Source organism: Pleurodeles waltl, chromosome 5, assembly GCF_031143425.1.
Source record: "Pleurodeles waltl isolate 20211129_DDA chromosome 5, aPleWal1.hap1.20221129, whole genome shotgun sequence".
NCBI classification, from domain to species: domain Eukaryota; kingdom Metazoa; phylum Chordata; class Amphibia; order Caudata; family Salamandridae; genus Pleurodeles; species Pleurodeles waltl.
In genome coordinates, this window is record NC_090444.1 from 1812081300 (window position 1) to 1812098507 (window position 17208).

At 45.1% G+C, this 17208-nt stretch overlaps 1 protein-coding gene across 1 annotated transcript in view; it reads left to right on the forward strand.

Moving 5' to 3' along the window:
* The window catches only part of LOC138296834 (exportin-5-like), a 723294-nt gene that overhangs the window by 655535 nt on the left and 50551 nt on the right, over positions 1-17208 (forward strand). The window contains exons 27-28 of the mRNA XM_069236301.1: positions 2666-2766; positions 10885-10992. Coding sequence (XP_069092402.1) covers positions 2666-2766; positions 10885-10992 — 209 coding nt within the window. The remainder of the gene's footprint in view (positions 1-2665; positions 2767-10884; positions 10993-17208) is intronic.

Consider the following 17208-nt stretch of genomic DNA (forward strand, 5'->3'; position numbering starts at 1 on the left):
TTTCTGGACGCCACTCACCACCCTGCAGTTTACATTAGGCACAGACTTATCATGGTTGTCTCCTTACTATGGATTATCACTTGCTCTTGCCACATTAAGCTGTGACCGCTTCTACATTGTCTCTATAGACATTCTAATTACCAGTGAGACATTTGAATGCTCCTACCCTTGGACTCCATGCTGTTTATGCGATTCTTACGTCTTTTACTTAACTAGCCTTGAAAAAGTCACCAACGTGACGAAACATGTGTTGGCTGGGATTGTGGAACCACCATGTCCATCTTGTCAATTTGACCTTCATACGAACAATAAACAGATCGCACCACAGCCGAATTCAGTGGTTTGGCTTTGCTACTATGGACCTCTGGGGCGTGCTGCAGTATTTCCAGAACTAGATGTTTGTTGTCACCTTTGTGGACACCTATGTATATTTTTTGGGCAGTAGAACATACACCACTGTTCAGCTCCGCGCTTCAACTTATTTGGACTGTTCCTGACTTGAATTACAATTGTTTAGTACTTTGGATTTACTTTAGGAAGTGCACCCATTGAACCACTACTACCCGTTTCGCTTTGGTTAGATCTGTTCACCACTACTGAGAACACGCAATATCAGCAGTTTTTCATGCTGCAGTTTCCAAGGATGCTCTCACTCAGATGCTTTTAGTCTCCAATGGAACTCAGAAATCCGGTATGCCTTTCCACCTGTATCAAGAAGATCAGGAACAACCATGCCCAAGTCATCCTTGTGTCTCCAGACTGGGCACAGAGAGTCTGGTATTCCAAGCTACTAAGCATGACCTCCAATCGTACTACCCACTTCCTGATCTTCTGTGGCAGCAGCAGGGGAAGGGTTTTCACCTGAACTTGTCCACTCGTGGCGGCAGCCTTGCGTGAAGATTGAAGGCCGCAATTGACAGCTTTTGGTCTTCTTGCTGAAGTCTGTAATGTCAACTTGGTAGCCAGACATCCCTCCAACAAAACGATATTTGCCTGCCATTGGAAGAAATTTGGGACATGGTGCACAGAAAAGTTTCTTGGTCACTCTTTCTGAGGTTTGACTTTTCCTTCTTTCCCTTTCCCATCAGGGCTCTCCTTTGGGCACTCTTGGGGCTGCTTGTCTGCCATTCTGCTGTCTATGCGAATGCCTAATCAACCCTCTTTAAGTCTCCTATTGTGTACTTAGGTTCCTCAAGGGTCCTATTCAGTCTCTTCCGCCTTCCCCATTTATTTTCCCTCAGTGGGACCTTAATTTAGTTCTAACTTTTTTGATGTATGTTCCTTTTTAGCCTCTCCACAATTATTCCCTCAGGCTTCTCACTTTGAAAGCAGCCTTCCTTGTGGCAATTACAACTGCCGATCGAGTGGGCTGCAGGCCTTAACATCCACGCCGCTTTGCACATGGGCCTCTTTTCTACCAAAGGTGGTCATGCCCTTTCGTGTAGGCCAATCAGTTGGCCTGCCTACTTTTTATGCACCCCCACCCCCCCCCCCCAATAATCCTTCTAAGGAAGAGGAGAGACTCCACCGCCTGCATCCAAAAAGAACGTTGGTGTTTCTATCTTGATCATACCCATTAGGTCTAGGTGAACGACCAACTCTTCGTGGGGAATGCAGTGCAGAGAAAGGTAGGGTGGTACAGAAGCGAACCATCTCCCGTCTGGTCATGCTCTGCATCAAGATCTGCTGCGCACTGCCCAAAAAGCAGCCTCCTAAAGGCTTGCATGCTCATTCCACCAGAGCTAAATATGTGACAACTGTTAGCACGCAGAGGTCCCCTCTTGGACATCTGCCAGGTAGCAATGTGGGCCTCTCTGCACACGTTTACTAAATATTACTGCCTGGACAGTCAGGTCCATAGGGATGCACATTTTGTCCATTCTGTCCTGCAGAACTTTCTTGTTTGAAATTGGTTTGCAAGACCCACCTCTGGGGATGGTATTTCTTGGGTATCTATTCGAAGGTAAGGAATCTGCAGCCAAAAGTCTATCAGATAAACAAGTTACTTACCTTCGGAAACGCCTTACCTTGTAGAAATGATATCTAGCTGCAGATTCCTTACTGCCCCTCCCTGCAGATTTCTAGGGACAGGGATCACCTTTTCAGGGCCATAGTTTGGACATGCCAGTGTACTTCATGGCTCTGTGCTTCTGTTGTGAAAAGTCACGAAAAGTAACTGACGTTGCAGCATCTGGTTGGTTCCTATATGGGTACTGCAGTGTCATTTCTGGCGTGGACGGCGACGTATGCAGAGCCGATCAACACCTACCGGCGGGCATGGGTACTGCTTACGAAGAATCTTCTGGAATCAGTCTGAGGCCTGGGGAGAATTCAACGGTAAGGAAACTACAATTAGATAGTCTCTACAAGATAAGGTGTTACCGAAGGTAAGTAACTTGTTTTTCAACCTTAATACATGTTTTGTCTAAATTGTAGGTTTTCATGAGCCTTTCCTTGCTCTCAATGGCACTATTGTTTTCTAGCCTCCTGCATATCCTTACCTCCTTTAATACTCAGTAAAGTTCTGATAAAGTAAGAAGTATGAAGAAAACTGTCTTTCTTTAATTTGTCTTTATATCGGGCTTTAGAGAAATGGACCATTGTATAGCATTAACCTCGACAGTCACATGCCCTGCTAATAACCTCTGTGCCTCTTAATTTCTAGATGATGATGATGATGATGTGATGGTAGTGCAAACGCCTCAACCTTCCGTGGAGGAAAACATAGAACTTTCAGAGCTTGGAGTGTCTCTAATGCAAGAAGAGGTGATTTGTTGCTTAATTGTTCTTTGCATTTAATGTTTCTGAAACAATTCATAAGTTTAATATTTCAGATTTGGCAGCTTCTACAGCATTGGGTCTTACATATATTCACATGCTTGAATTATTTCTTGTTATTCGGCTGGTAAACCTTGGTAGTCAGTGTTAACGCAGGGGTGTACACTTAAACTCAATAAAATTAAAAACAGCCATAGACAACATGAAGTCTCTAAGCCTCAAGTGACTGGAGCTTTGGACAATCCAGTAATGCGATCAAGAACTCTTCCTTTGACAGAGGCTTCCAGATGCCATATTTTTCCCTGCACATTTAGCGATAGGGAGTTCTATGGAGTTCTCTCTTTCAACCTAAACTGCAGTTTTTTTACTTGAATTTAGTAACTTTCTCTTAGAACCCTTTACCTTCATTTTGCTACATTCTAGGCACCTGGTGTGGATCATAACGGAGGTTCCTGAGACAAAATGTCTGTTTAAAACTCTTGATAAAACATTGATTTATATTGATGACCCACGTACTAGATCCCTTTACGGTTTAAACCCTGGGCATAATCCTAAGGCTTGTGCCATAAATATGACTTTCTTCACGAGACTCAGAAGAACTTCAAGTAATGGCGGGCCCTGACAGTCTTTGCGGAAAAGCAGAGGTGTCCTTTTCTGGAGTGCAAAAGAATGGATTGAAGCCTGTCAGATAAGTAAAAGTCAAAGACTTGCACAGTGGCTTAAAGACCCTTTAATCCTGCCAAGTTTCAGACTTCTGGCAAGCCATCAGTGTAATAAGAGGTAGAGGGCAGTGAGTCTCTCAAGAAACATACCCACAAAGCATTGAGCTCAGTGACCCCAGACCTTGATTTCACTCCGAAGGAATAAAAAACATATTTCTCACAAACTTGTCACTTTTCACGCTGCTTCAGTCGTGCCTAGTTACTCTAATCACACTACAACATTCAAGGGAGATTTTGCAGTATGCCTTTTCAGAACAAAGAAGTGGAATATCAAGACCTGGATCACATTGGTGCGGTTAGTGATGATCAAGTTGAAGATCAGAGGGCTACAAACCCTGTGGATCTCTTATTCATTATGTGTATCTAGAAAATGTTGCTGAATAAAGGTCATTTATGCAGATGTAAGAATACTATTGAGGAACCTGTACTAATGCCTCCTCATAGTTATGAAGATCAGACATAATCTCCAGTGATATCATTGGTGCAGGTGCTCTTGAATTCCTGGCAACCTTGCATAGCATGATCCAAGATATGATCAAAGATTGCCTTCTATAATCTCTACGCCAGCACAGCCTAAGGCTATGTAATCTCAGGACTAGCAGATCCAACCCAGTCACATTCCAGAGTCTGTATCATCTGCTCCAGCATAACCATTGCCAGGATCCGACTCGGAGTGCCCTGAGGCCTGCTAACCATACCTCAGTGCCAGTGCCCTGACTCTAAAGTGTTTGTCAGTTTGGTAGTACTCAATGAGAAATGGCTAAATTACCTGTAAGTCCCTAGTAAATGGTACCCTGGTACAGAGGGCATGTGAGTTAGAAGGGGTACCCCAGGGCTTGCGGCACTGATTGTGCCAACTATTGAGGTCCTCCCAAGTAAAACAGATCCCCAATTCCGCAAATGCAGACTGGTAGAGCAGTTGTGCACTGCTAGCCAACTTTGCCCTTGGCAGCAATGGGAAAGCCACCACTTCCCCTGGACATGTGTGTGTTTAAGTCACCCCTCTGTCAGGTTTACTGAGTCCTAAAGGCAGTGTGCAAAATGCTACACAGGCAGGAAATGTGCTTTACACGTCCTGGCAATAAAACATGCAGAACTACTGTTTTGCTGTGGAAAGACTTGGTCGCCCAGTTGGCAAGTGAGGGGTTACACACTGACCCCTCCGCTGTGCTAATTCCTAAACGTTGTGACCAAAGTAGGCACTTCATGGTATCAAACAGCTCGTTGCATTAAGCCCGACTTCCTTCTCAAGTTGAAATTAATGTAAATATTTACAATGTGCAGCTTTAACAAACCTGCCACTTCGTTAACTTCAAAACTGTGCCTTACCTGGCATACGTGCAGCTTCAGGTATTCACAAAAGTGATGGCAGTGGTTGCAGCACATCTGCGGAGGTCGGGGGTACCAGTCTTTCCCTACCTCGACGATTGTCTGTTGAAGGCGAGCTTGCCCCAAGCAGTCGTCTGCCACCACCAGGCTCTGGTGAACCTCCTGCAATTGCTGGGGTTCTCTATCAACGCACCAAAGTCACACCTTGACGCTCCCCACGTCAGGGCTGTTATGGGCACAGTGCAGTTTTGGACCTATCCTCCAGGCACTGCCGCAAATATGCAGTGTCAGCAGGTTTGCACACTAGAGCTTCCAAGTCTGTTCTCGCTCAGAGACGCCTTTTGTCTTGAGTGGACCTCCAGCTTCCTGTACGTCTTACCGCTGATACCACTCCTGCTCAGAGTTCTCAAGAAAATCAGGAACTACCAGGCCCTAGTCATTCTTGTGGCCCTGAATGGGGTGCGGAGTGTCTGGTATCCCGAGCTCCTGAGCATGAGTCATTGGTCCTCCGATCAGGCTGCCCCTTCCGGAGAATCTTCTGTTGCAGCTACAGGAGAGGTTCTACAGCCAAACCTGCACTGGCTAGGTTGCACCATAAAAATACCACATACATGCATACATAACCAAGCACCAGTTCAAGTGCTCCCTTTTGAGAGTATGGTGTGCTTGCATTTAGTTGCATTTGGTTGTAGATGACACAGAAGGGAGTGTATTTATTGCTTGTTCTTTATCATACGTGCCGAAGTACAGACTTTGCTCTCTCTTACCTGTGCCAGCTACGCAGCGGAAGAGCATAAAGGGATGACTTGTCCTGTGCAAGCAAGGACTTTGCTGATGGTTAATTATACCTGCAGGTTCTATACTTCCTGAATTCCCACCTGCATAAAACTGGTTCTCTTCCAGGGGATCCTCATCAATAGTCATAAACATTTAATATTCCCGCCCTTGTGCGGGGACCCCGGAGCATATATAAAATACACACATATTATACATGTGTAAAAACAGCAATGCAGGCTATAATGTTAAAACAGGCTAAAATGCTTTATTTCTATGAAGTTTTTTTAAATTTTTTTTTATATATTATAAAATTACCATAGAGAATAAATATCTACCTAAGCCCCAAAAACTGGACTTAGGGAAGTAAGCAGCAGTAAACTCTAGAGAAAAAGAGAAAAAAACTACGTTGAAAAACAATGGAGCATTCTTAGCCAATAGGCTGCATGCAGGTTAACACAGGAGAACCATAAAAACTTTGGCACCGTGCCTTTAAGACCCTGAGCACCTCCAGTATCCCGCCATGCCTCAGGGGTGAAGGAAAGGTGACAGTTGGTTCACATCACATGACCTCTGTGTCCTGCTGCTCTCATTGCAGCTGGTATCTACTACACAGGAAGAAGATCCGGTGCTGGTTCTGATGTCTGAGCCAGCTTCAGCCTGCTCCCATTCAACGTCGTCTATGAAATTACTAAAATTCAGCTGATCATTATACAGCCTATTATCCTCTGCCTCAATAGGGCTATTGTGATATAAGTATGTATTTAATTGGTCACAGAACTCTCCCTCTGCGAAGGTAGAAGGCTTCTTTGTCCGAATGTAAATTGCTCCTAAAGGATGTTGCATAGAGTTTGCTAAAGGAAGATAAAAATCTTTGTATATATTACAAGTACTTGGTAGAGCACAAAAAGTAAGAGGCTTCGGTCATATTATATACTTTAGACAACCCAACTAAATGCATAAGAAAGAAAGCAGTACACACCAGTATCACAAATGGTATTCAGATGTTGTTTTGAGTGTTCCTGTTTAAAGTTCAAGATCCTGGCTTTAGGCCTGACCAAATTCTTTACAAAGCCATTGGCACCAGTAACCCTGTATCTCAGAAAGTGCAGATTCCATGTTTATTAAAGAACATGGTTGATAAGGACTGGAAAAAATCATTTTCAAACCTGTTCTTAGTTTCCAGTTTCTGAAGGACCTTTTGGTATTGTGATAGGACAACTTTGAACCTTTGGAACAGTTAATAATCTGGTGCATGCAGTTTTCTGTTTTCAGAAACAAAAAAAAATCCCTGAAGACGTTCTGTGAGAGCTGCTGCCTTGCTGCATGCTTCTGACATCAGTATGCAAGTAAAGGGTGCAGCTTCTCCAGCATGATCTGTATAGACTACTGAGGCGCTTGACCACTGAGATAGTTAAATTACTGTAGCAATCTAAATGAAATGGTCTTCTGCAGTAGTGATAAGGTTAGAATGTAGAGCCTGGCATGCCGGGAACTGCAATTGGAGCAAGTGCTGGTAAGTGATACTATTATCCCTGGGTCAAGGACACACTTCCATGATAGTGTAAGGTTTCTGACAAAGGACTGGCGAGCCCCACTCAAAAGCAGAGTAGTTAAAAAGGACTACTTACTATAAAGTCCCCCAAAACGTTAGATTTACTGCCGGTCGTCTGAGGGTACCTACTATACCAACCACTGGCTGACGAAAGAGCACAAGGACTAAAAGAATCCTTTTAACAATAAACTTGATGTTTTCATTTTCGTTTGTTTTTTTAGTTTGCCAACTCACCTTTTTATATGCAGACTCTGAGGGTAAAAAGATTGAAAATACGAGGAACCTACAGTACAAATGATATATTGGAAAATGCACTTGTCTTCCATAGTCTTTTTTTAAGTCGTAAACTGTAGCTACATATTCTTTACAATCCTTTTCTAAATTCCGTAAACGTGTAATTTGTTTGCATGCATTTGTGTCATGGAGAGTAGAAATAGATGTGAAGGGGGATTGACAGAGCTTGTTGCATCTTTGGTGCCATGCCTTACTGAAAGTACAACCGTGGAGATTGGAGTCTCTTTGGTGCTGTATGGTGCCACTGATTTGGCATTTCAGATTTTCTAGATCAGATCAGAGGCTTGGGATTATTTTTCCCAGTGTTCGGGGAAATTACATAAGCAAAGATAACTATCAAAAAGAAAAGTATAAAATAAACCAAACCATTTACTGAGAAAGTGGAATGCAAACGTCAGGCCCCCACCCAAGGAAGTGGAATCAGTAGAGGGGAGCTGGAGGAACTAGGAAACCCATAAGTTAGGAACCAGGGTGCCCCCCACCACCCCACCCAACCCAGCAACCAGGAGAAAAGAGGTAAGTAACTGGTTCTCCACAAACCCACCAGAAGGACTGCAGAGGAGGATATTGCAAGACCCAAACAAGACTGCAAGAAGACAAAAGTGGATCCTTGAAGAGGAAGACCTGGAAAAGGAGACCAAGTCCAGTTTCCGTTGAAGTGTCCAGTGGTAGCAGGAGCCACTACCCACCCGTCTGTGGCTGCAGGACCTCGTCGACAGTGAGACGAAGACGGTCAGCAATGCAGGCCTGGAGCAGCTGAAGAGTTCCTGAGTGATGCAGTCAACGTCCCATGCTGGATGAAGAATTGCAGTCGGTCTGTGGTGTGGGAAAACCACCGACAAGCCTTGGCAAAGTCAAATGTCGTGAATGGAAAAAGGTGGAGCTGCCGGGGACCAGCAAGGTCCAGGAGGACGCAACCCACGGAAGGGAGTCCCGGGTGACCCTCAGCGACCAGGAGAGTCAGAAGAAGAGGCAACCCCCACAGATGGCCCACGGGCAGCAAGCAGAGGAGTTGTGGTGAGGCTGTCGCAGCACACCTAGAAAGGAGTCCCACATCGCAGGAGAAGCACGCAGAGTGCTGTGCGTCGCAAGGAAGAGGGCTGGGGCTACACAGAGCCTAAAGATCCCTTGGAGGAGATGCCAACAAGCCTCGATAGCTGTAAGAGACTTGTTGCACATGGTACTGTCCTGCGTGGAGAGGCAAGGGCTTACCATCTCCCAAGTTGGACAGCTGGTAGAGAGGACCAAGGTGACCACTCTTGACCACCACCCGTGATGCAGGATTCACGCAGCTCTGGAGGAGAGGAGCTCAACGCAGCGGGTCGTCGTTGCAATTGCTGCCTGCAGATGCAGGGGAGTGACTCCTTCACTCCAAGGGAGATTCCTTCTTGCTTCTTGGTGCAAGCTAAAGACTTGCTGCCCTCGGAGGATGCACAGCCGGGGAAATGTTGCATTTGCTGGAAGGAGCCAGAGAAACAATGTTGTAGAGCAGAGTCGTTGCTGTAGCTGCAGATTGTAGTCTCCTGTGGAGTCCAGTTGTGGTTCCAGTGGCCAGAAGTTGAAGTAAACGTTGCAGAGGAGTCCTGCTGGAGTCTTGCACTTCGAATCTGAGGACCCACCCAAGAGGGAGACCCTAAATAGCCCTGAAAGGGGAATTGGTCACCTAGTAAGGTGACCACCTACCTGGAGAGGGCTGTGAGGTCACCTGCCTGACCTGGCCACTAAGATGCTCCCAGAGGCCTCTACCCACGTTAGATTCAAGATGACAGAATCAAGTGATCAGCTGTAGGAGCTCTGAGCACCACCCCTGGGGAGGTGATGAACCAGGGGAGTGGTTACTCCCCTTTCCATTGTCCAGTTCCACACCAGAGCAGGGAATAGAGGTCCCTGAACTGGTGCAGACTGGTTTATGCCAGAAGAGCACCACATTTGCCCTTTAAAGCATACCAGCGGCTTGGGGAGGTTACCCCTCCCAAGCCATGGAACATCTGTTTCCAAAGGTAGAGGGTGTTACCACCCTCTCCGTAAAGAAATCATTTGTTGTGCCTTCCTGGGCTTGAGCTGATCAAGCAGTAGGAGGGCAGAAACCCATCTGAGGTGTGGCAGCAGCGTGGGCTGACCGGAAAACCCCAGAAAGCTGGTAGGACCATACTGGGGGTCCTCTAAGTAGCCCCCAGAGTGCATGGAATCATACAACTAATACTGGCAACAGTAATGGGGGTATGATTCCGACATGTTTGATACCAAACATGCCCAGGTTCAGAGTTAACACTATGTAGCAGGACATAGGTTGTGACCTATGTCCAGTACACGCGTAAAATGGCATCCCCGCATCACGAAGTCCAGGAAAATGGAGCTGGAGTTCATGGGAGCACCTCTGGTCTTGCAGGGGTGCCCTCACACACAGGTAACTGCACCCTGCCCATAGGGGTGACCTATAGTGACAGTGAAAGGTTGCATGCACCTTTTCACACAGGCTGCAATGATAGACCTGCAAACACATTTTACATGGGCTCCCATGGGAGGCAAAATACATGCTGCAGCCCTTGGGGAAACGCTGGTGCCCCAATGCCCTGGGTACTGTATACTAGGGACTTATATGGGGGCACCAGTATGACAAATGTGGGGTGTGTGAAGTCCAAGCAACCAAATTTAGAGGGAGAGCACACAGTCACTGGGGTCCTGGTAAGCAGAGTCCCAGTGAACTCAGTCAAAACACACTGACATCAGGCAAAACGTGGGGTAACCATGCTAAAAAGAGGGTACTTTCCGGTAAGCACAACCTGCAGAAGAAAGAAAAGGTCAACACCAGAGGTAAAAAAAAGTTGTTTCTAAAAGAAAGCTTGATATAGAGCCATCCAGTACTTTACGTAGAGCTAGTGGTGGCAACAATAAAACGCAGACTCTGTTGGTTACTTCTAACTGCAGATTCCTCACCTTTAGAATATCCTCAAGGCACCAGACCGTTTCCATCTTAAGTTTCCTTAGGGCTTACCCAAATCCTAAGTAGTTTATACAGTGCTCGCACAGTAGTTATACAATACGCTGATTGTATTTGGTCAAGCCATTATTACCAAGTCATAAGTGAAATGTGATCAAGAACTTAAATATTGTGAAGAAGATACCCAAGTACTGAAAGCTGTTTTCTCATTCCATGACCATTGGAGACGTCCATACTATGGTACTACTCACTGATAAATCAAACCGGAAAACATTGCATGCCTAAACCATTAATTTCTTCCAATACTTTTTATTTTGTGCAAATCCACACCTAAAGTCTCTTAATTTGTCAAGCAGATGATCTGAAAGAAATCAGACCAGTATGTTTTATATTTTCCTTCAAATGCAACATAATGCATTTTCTGTTTGCACTTACGATAGTTTTGCCCCATTAATAGCTAATTGTAATGGTTTGACATCCCTTTTCTAAAGGATATTTGTTCTGCCTTGATGGTCACAGTGTTCACCTCTCTTGCATGGAACGACAGTGTAACGTGCCAGCGGACCGCTATTCAGCTCTGCTGGCCCCTCCTGAGACAGGTAATGCATGTTTGTTTGAAGGCATTAACATTGTGGTTAGTTTTAATGGTGAAGTGAAGCAATGTCAGTGGAGTGGCATGCCCTGCTAAAAGTAATCTTAATAATTAAAAACGTTTCTATTTTAAGATGAAAAGGTATTCCATTAGTAAATCCGTGGTGGGGGTATGATTAGGATGTTTATTGGGCTTATGACTCTGACTGGCACGAACGGGATGTTTGTGAAAATGTGATGAAAGCAGGTGATTGGGTCGGAGAGGGTTCAAGCTAAGAAAATATGTAGCAGTTCATGCTGGTGTGTGTATGGAAATTGTATTTGGAAGTTGATGTATTGATTGTATGAATTCGTTTTTAGAAATTAAAGATGTTGAAGGGGTAATTTAATGTAGTATGGCAGGAATATCACCAAGTGAACCGTACCTGTGATGGACACCTTGTCAAATTATTTTCCATAATGACCTTGAAAACAGATCCTGAATTATTCAAAATAAAATCTTTCTGCAGACTATTTTGTGATTGTTGCTGTAAAATAGAGGTTCAGGTCTACTTCATCTAATCTGCCAGAGAAGGAAAAGCAGGAAATAGGGATTCTTTGAGCAGTGAGGTCTACCAAACAGTGACTGGCATTTTATGTCTGCAAGTTTGTTTGCACTTGTTGTCTGTCCAGGATGTTGTCACAAACGAGGTGATCACTTCAGGTAACATGATTGGGATGGCACCAGAGACAGCGGAGCTAGCTACTATCACCACAAATTCTCCATTTATCACTTCTACTGGTTGCAGCTCTTATCTTCCAAACCACAGGTGCAGCAAAATGTACTGAAGTTGCCTTTGAATTGCTCCTCTCCTTTTGGTTCACAAGATCCAAAAGACGAAAACCTAAGCTAAGACCCTCAGGGGGTCTAGCGAAAGATGGGATTTCCTAGAATACAGTTCAAAAGCTTTACCTATTGGAGGGCTGCCTCTAATACTTTTTGGTATTGTGTCACTAAAATAAAGTACCTTTATTTTAGTGACACTGAGTGTTTTCTTTAATGTGAGTAAGTGCTGTGTGACTAGAGTGGTATTGCATGAGCTTTGCCTGTCTCCTAGATAAGCCTTGGCTGCTCATCCACAGCTATCTCTAGAGAGCATGACTTCTAGACACTGCTTACACAACACTAATAGGGGATACCTGGACCTGGTACAAGGTGTAAGTACTTTAGGCACCCACCACACACCAGTCCAGCTTCCTACACTCATTAACTGGCTTTTGAATGTAGGATTACCAGAATCAGTCGTGGATCACCCCCAAATGACCGAACTTCCTGTTGTCATACGGGATCATCATCAACATGCAGAAGTCACACCCAACTACTTTGGGAGGCTCCCTTTCATCAGAGCTATCCTGAATACATTGTGTTAGCAGATCAGCGAGTGCAGCACATCAGGCTATAATCCTTATGTTTTGGTCTCAGTGAGGGTGGCTCTGAGGCTTCTTGTCCTTTTGACCCCCTGCATTCTACTCCGACCATGCTAGATGGCATATGCAGGTTCTGCAATGGGATCTGAAGCGTCAGTGGGCCCAGCCCTAGCGGAAGCTGCCAGATCCCATTCAGGTTTGAGAGGATACTGCCAAAGATCTGCAGTGGTGGCTACTCAACTGCCACTGAACCAGCACAGACCCTTCTCCCTAACCCACCCAGAGGTGACAGTGGTGAAAGACGCATCACTGCTGGGGTAGAGATCAGAGAACTCTTGTCACATGTGGATACTTGTTTCCAAATTAACCTGTTTGGAGTTAAGGCCCATTTGTGTTGAAACCTTTACCAAGGACCATCAAGGGGGGATTGGTTCAACTAATGAGACAGCACTAGTGCCATGTGGTATTGCAACCAAAAGAGTAGAGTGGGGTCTTGGGCCTTGTGCTGGGAGACCTTGTGCCTCTGGAACTGAATGAAGTGGAAGGGCATTTCTCTTACTCTGCACCACCAGGGAGGCTCTTTAAAAGCCACAAACCAAGCCATCGGCTGCCTAGTGGATCATAAATGGCAGTTACAGCAGGATGTCTTTAAAAAATGAGTAGTAGTCTGGTTCGGTCTGTTTGCCAATGATAAGAATGCACAATGTCAGCTCTTTTGCATCCTGGAGTTCCCCAGATGGCTCTTTCTCAGCCTTCTTTTATGCATTTCTGACAGTAACTCTCATGCCCAGAGTTCTGAACATCATGAACGATGGGGCCGAAGTCATCCTATTGTCTCCTTATTGGAGAAGGAAAGTGCGATAACCGGAATTTGTGGGTATGAGCTTCTGTCCTCCAATTGGGCTGCTGCACTTTGGAAGATTCTTCTGTTGCACCAGCAGGGCAGGGTCTTGCACCTGGACTGTGCTATCGACACCACAATGTGTGTACCTTGAGTCATGGCAGTTAACTGCATTCAGTCTCCCTCCCGAAGGAGTGCTTATGATCCTCGCAGCTTGGTGTCCTTTCATAAAGTTTGTTTATGCAAGACTCTGGGATATGTTTGTGTCCTGATGTGGCACTCACAATATGTACCAGCTGCAGTGCATATTGCACTGTCTGATGCTTTGTTGTTTGTTTTGTCTTTGGTCCAGCAAACACTTGGCGTGGGCACTGGTATGTATTGTGTTTGCCCTTTCTGTGTTTACCAGACCTGCTGTCCTTGTTCAAATTACCTGTTATGAGGCAAATTCTTCAAGGCCTTCTTCATGCATTTCCTCCTAAACCCTTCATGATACCACTCTGGGATCTTAATTTTCTCTTTTCATATGTGCACCGCGTTTGAGCTGAAGCACAGCTGCCTTCTACACCTTTTGATTCTAAACATTGTCTTTCTCATGAAGATTATATCATATCAGGCTCTCTCAGTCCAGGTATCCTACACCACCTTTCATGATAACTCCTGCTGAGGACCAGAGCGACCTTTCTACTGAAGGGTGCCACTCCATTTTATGTTGGACTGTCTATCACACGTCCAACGTTTTTTGCTTCACCTCACCCCCTCGGAAGTGGAGAGGCTCCATCATTTCGACCCCAAAAGTTTTTAAATCATCACACAAAAGACCATTGCATTGGGCAGAGGACAATCACCTTTTTGTGTGGTTCTCTGTGACGAAGAAAGTTCTAACAATGCAGAACAAGCAGTGATAAAGCCAATAGGTTTCGGTGATGTGACAGCTATTGGCATTGTCAATGTTAATGTCTTTTAGGGAGGGAAGAGGCTGTGGTATAATGGGCTGAGGGGGATCTAGGTTTGAGTCTTGCCATCAGCTCAACCTTCTGTGATTCTGGGCAAATCACTTAATCTCCCTGTGCCTACAATTCAGCGGCTTGAGACCCTCACAGGTGATTTGCTGCACTTTACAGGTCCTAGGTTTACAAATCCATGATTTAATTCTAGCTATATAGCCCAAAAGCAAACAATTTAGGAAGGGAAGCCGTGATTTATGCTCCCTTTCTAGTCTCACTTCATAGAAATTAGCCAGAGAATAAGTATCTATTTGCCTCTGGGCCGAAAGCCGAGTGATTTCCACGAGCACTAGTTAGATTGCCCGCGCGTGCATGCATTGCTTACGGACAAGGGAAGAATAGGTGAAGTGCCCAGATGTTGAGTCTACGCCAGGACTCGAACCTGGTCATCCCGGTTCGACAGTGTAAAGCTCTGATCATAACTCCATGCCCTGGGTAGAAGGAGGGAGGGAGGCAGACAGTGGCTCATAGAAGGAAAGCAATTTATGAGCAGATGTTCACTGCTGTTAACAACAAGCATTTGCAATGCACTAGGGTCTCACATTTCTCCGAGTTACAGCTATTAGCAGTTGTAAACTCCCAATCGGATTTTTCTTTCCAAATTGAAATAAAAAAAACAGCGCGATCGCGCTGCTAGGGTTCACTCGTAATGAATAGGTTTCATTACGAGTGAACTGTAACAGGGTCTATGTTATGCAAAGCGCTTGACTTCTGCCAAGCGAGATCGCGCTGCAAACAAAAGATAGAAAGTAGACCACAAAAGGACAGACTGCCCCTTTATTTTTGTGTATTTTCTGTTTCGTATTAAATGTGTCAAGGCAGTTATAAAGATACAAGTAGACATTACCTAAATGTATATATAATAACTAAGCAGTATACCATGACAGTGCGGAAAGGTTTTTGTGCTTTCATCCCATTCACTCAATCAAAAGAAACGTGTTTTGAACCAGAGTACACTTATTTTATGTCTGCATTTCAACAAGATTTGTGAGAAACAGTGACCTTGACCGCAGAGGAAGCATAAAGTGTAAAGCTATAGCTAAACTGAAGTCAGTAGGTTTTGTGGTGCTTTTATTTCTTTACGTTTGCTAGATAAAACAGCTCGCTTTTTCTTGGGCTCCGTGGTAAAATCAGATCTTGGCTGACTTCAGACCCTGGAAAGATTTGTGATAGATGGGGGTGAAGTCACACCCTTGCAGCCAGAGGCGGATTGTGTAGTACTTTCCATAGTGCCCATACTTACCTGATCAGAGAGAAACAGACAATGTGCAGAGGGAGCGGAGCCTGCCTGCCTGTGAGAGCGGACAGACATCTGCCACAACCAGTGGCGGCTTCAGAGCTCCGCTCCCGCCACCGCCCCGGTTTATGCAGATTCAAAGAGATGCTCTGATGGTTACCCGTGCTCTGCTCCACAGGCAGTAGACTCTTCACAATTATAACCGCGTCTCGCTGTCAGCAGCATAGGAAAGGGATGAACTGGCAACTCAAAGGCAGCTATGCGATGCTTCAGTGCAGAGATCATTTCGAAAGAGGATTATTTTTTTTTGCTTGGCTGTTCAGTTCCAAGGAAGCAACAATCTGTGCAGCTATTGTAAACTGGGATGCGCAATATTTTGTATTGTCGATTCTGTTCCACAATGGCAGGTTTTGTAGGGGTCTTTTTCAGTCGTTCCCCTATAAGCCAAACGAGGAACACAAACATAAGGGACGAAACCTCCAATGAGGGCATGCACGTCTCTTTGCATATAGCCAAGAAGCATTTTATGAATGCAGGAAACTAAATATGTGCCCACATACATTTATATTCACATTTATGTGTCCGTAATATCAGTCTTGCACAGTAATTAGTTTGATTGTTTACCTCTCACTTTAACATTAATAGTTTTTTAATCATGAACTCTATATAAAGAGTTGGACTACATGCAGATGTGATGGCAATTGGCACGGGGTGAGGGCAGGTGGAAGGAGACTGAGGACGGAGCGAGAGAAAACACGGGCACTCGTGTGGATTGCTCAAAGGCCAAAACAAAAAGGTAGCTCCTACAATGGGAACAATGGATGGACACAAGTGCTTTGGCCAAGCTCTGAAGGAGGGCTAAACAAAAGAAGAGACATGACGCATGCATGCCATGGACAAACAGGAACGAAGGATACAAGGGTGGCATTGGAGCGAACAGATGGTAAACCCACGGGCAGGTTCAAGCCCACTGATTGTAAATAACATGTCTACTCGAGACAATGCATGCACTGCCTAACTGAGACCTAAAAAGGACACTATCAAGGTGGTTAGTCCTCTACATGAAGATCTGCTACGCACTGGCTACAAAGCAGCCACCAGAAGGAGTGAGGGCCCATTCAGCCAAGACCGAGGCTGCTACCATATGCGTTGGCATATGTAATTCTTGTGCTGGATATTTGTCAAGCTGTGACATGGGCTTCAGTGTCCATCTTCACAAAACACTACTGCCTTGACAGTAAGGGCCAAAGGGCAGAACATTTTGGTCCGTCGGTCCTACAGGACTTTTTCGTCTGAGCCATTCCACAGTCCCACCACCAGGGGAGGTACTGCTAGTAAAGGTGAGGAATCCACGGTTAAAGTATATTTGTTCATCAGAAGAACAATTTATTTATCTTCCATGATGGTATTTCTGGTGGATATACCGTCTAGCCGCAGATTCAACACCGCTCTTCCTCACCACCGTTCTGAGGAATGGCCCTTTTTCCATCTAAAAAGGCCCCAAATTCGAAGTCTGCCCACTGGCCCAGTTAATTGGTTTGGGTTCTGGGTCTGAGGGCCTAGACAGTATCAAGAAAGAAATTCAATGCGCTTGGATTGAGCACGTATGCAGGTCAAAGAGTCCCTTCTGGCTGGAATGAAGGAGATTCAGAGCTGCTTGAAGCCAACACGCAAGTACCACGCTGACAAATCTTCTGAGTCCAGTCTTGCACCTGGAGATAATTCTAAGGTG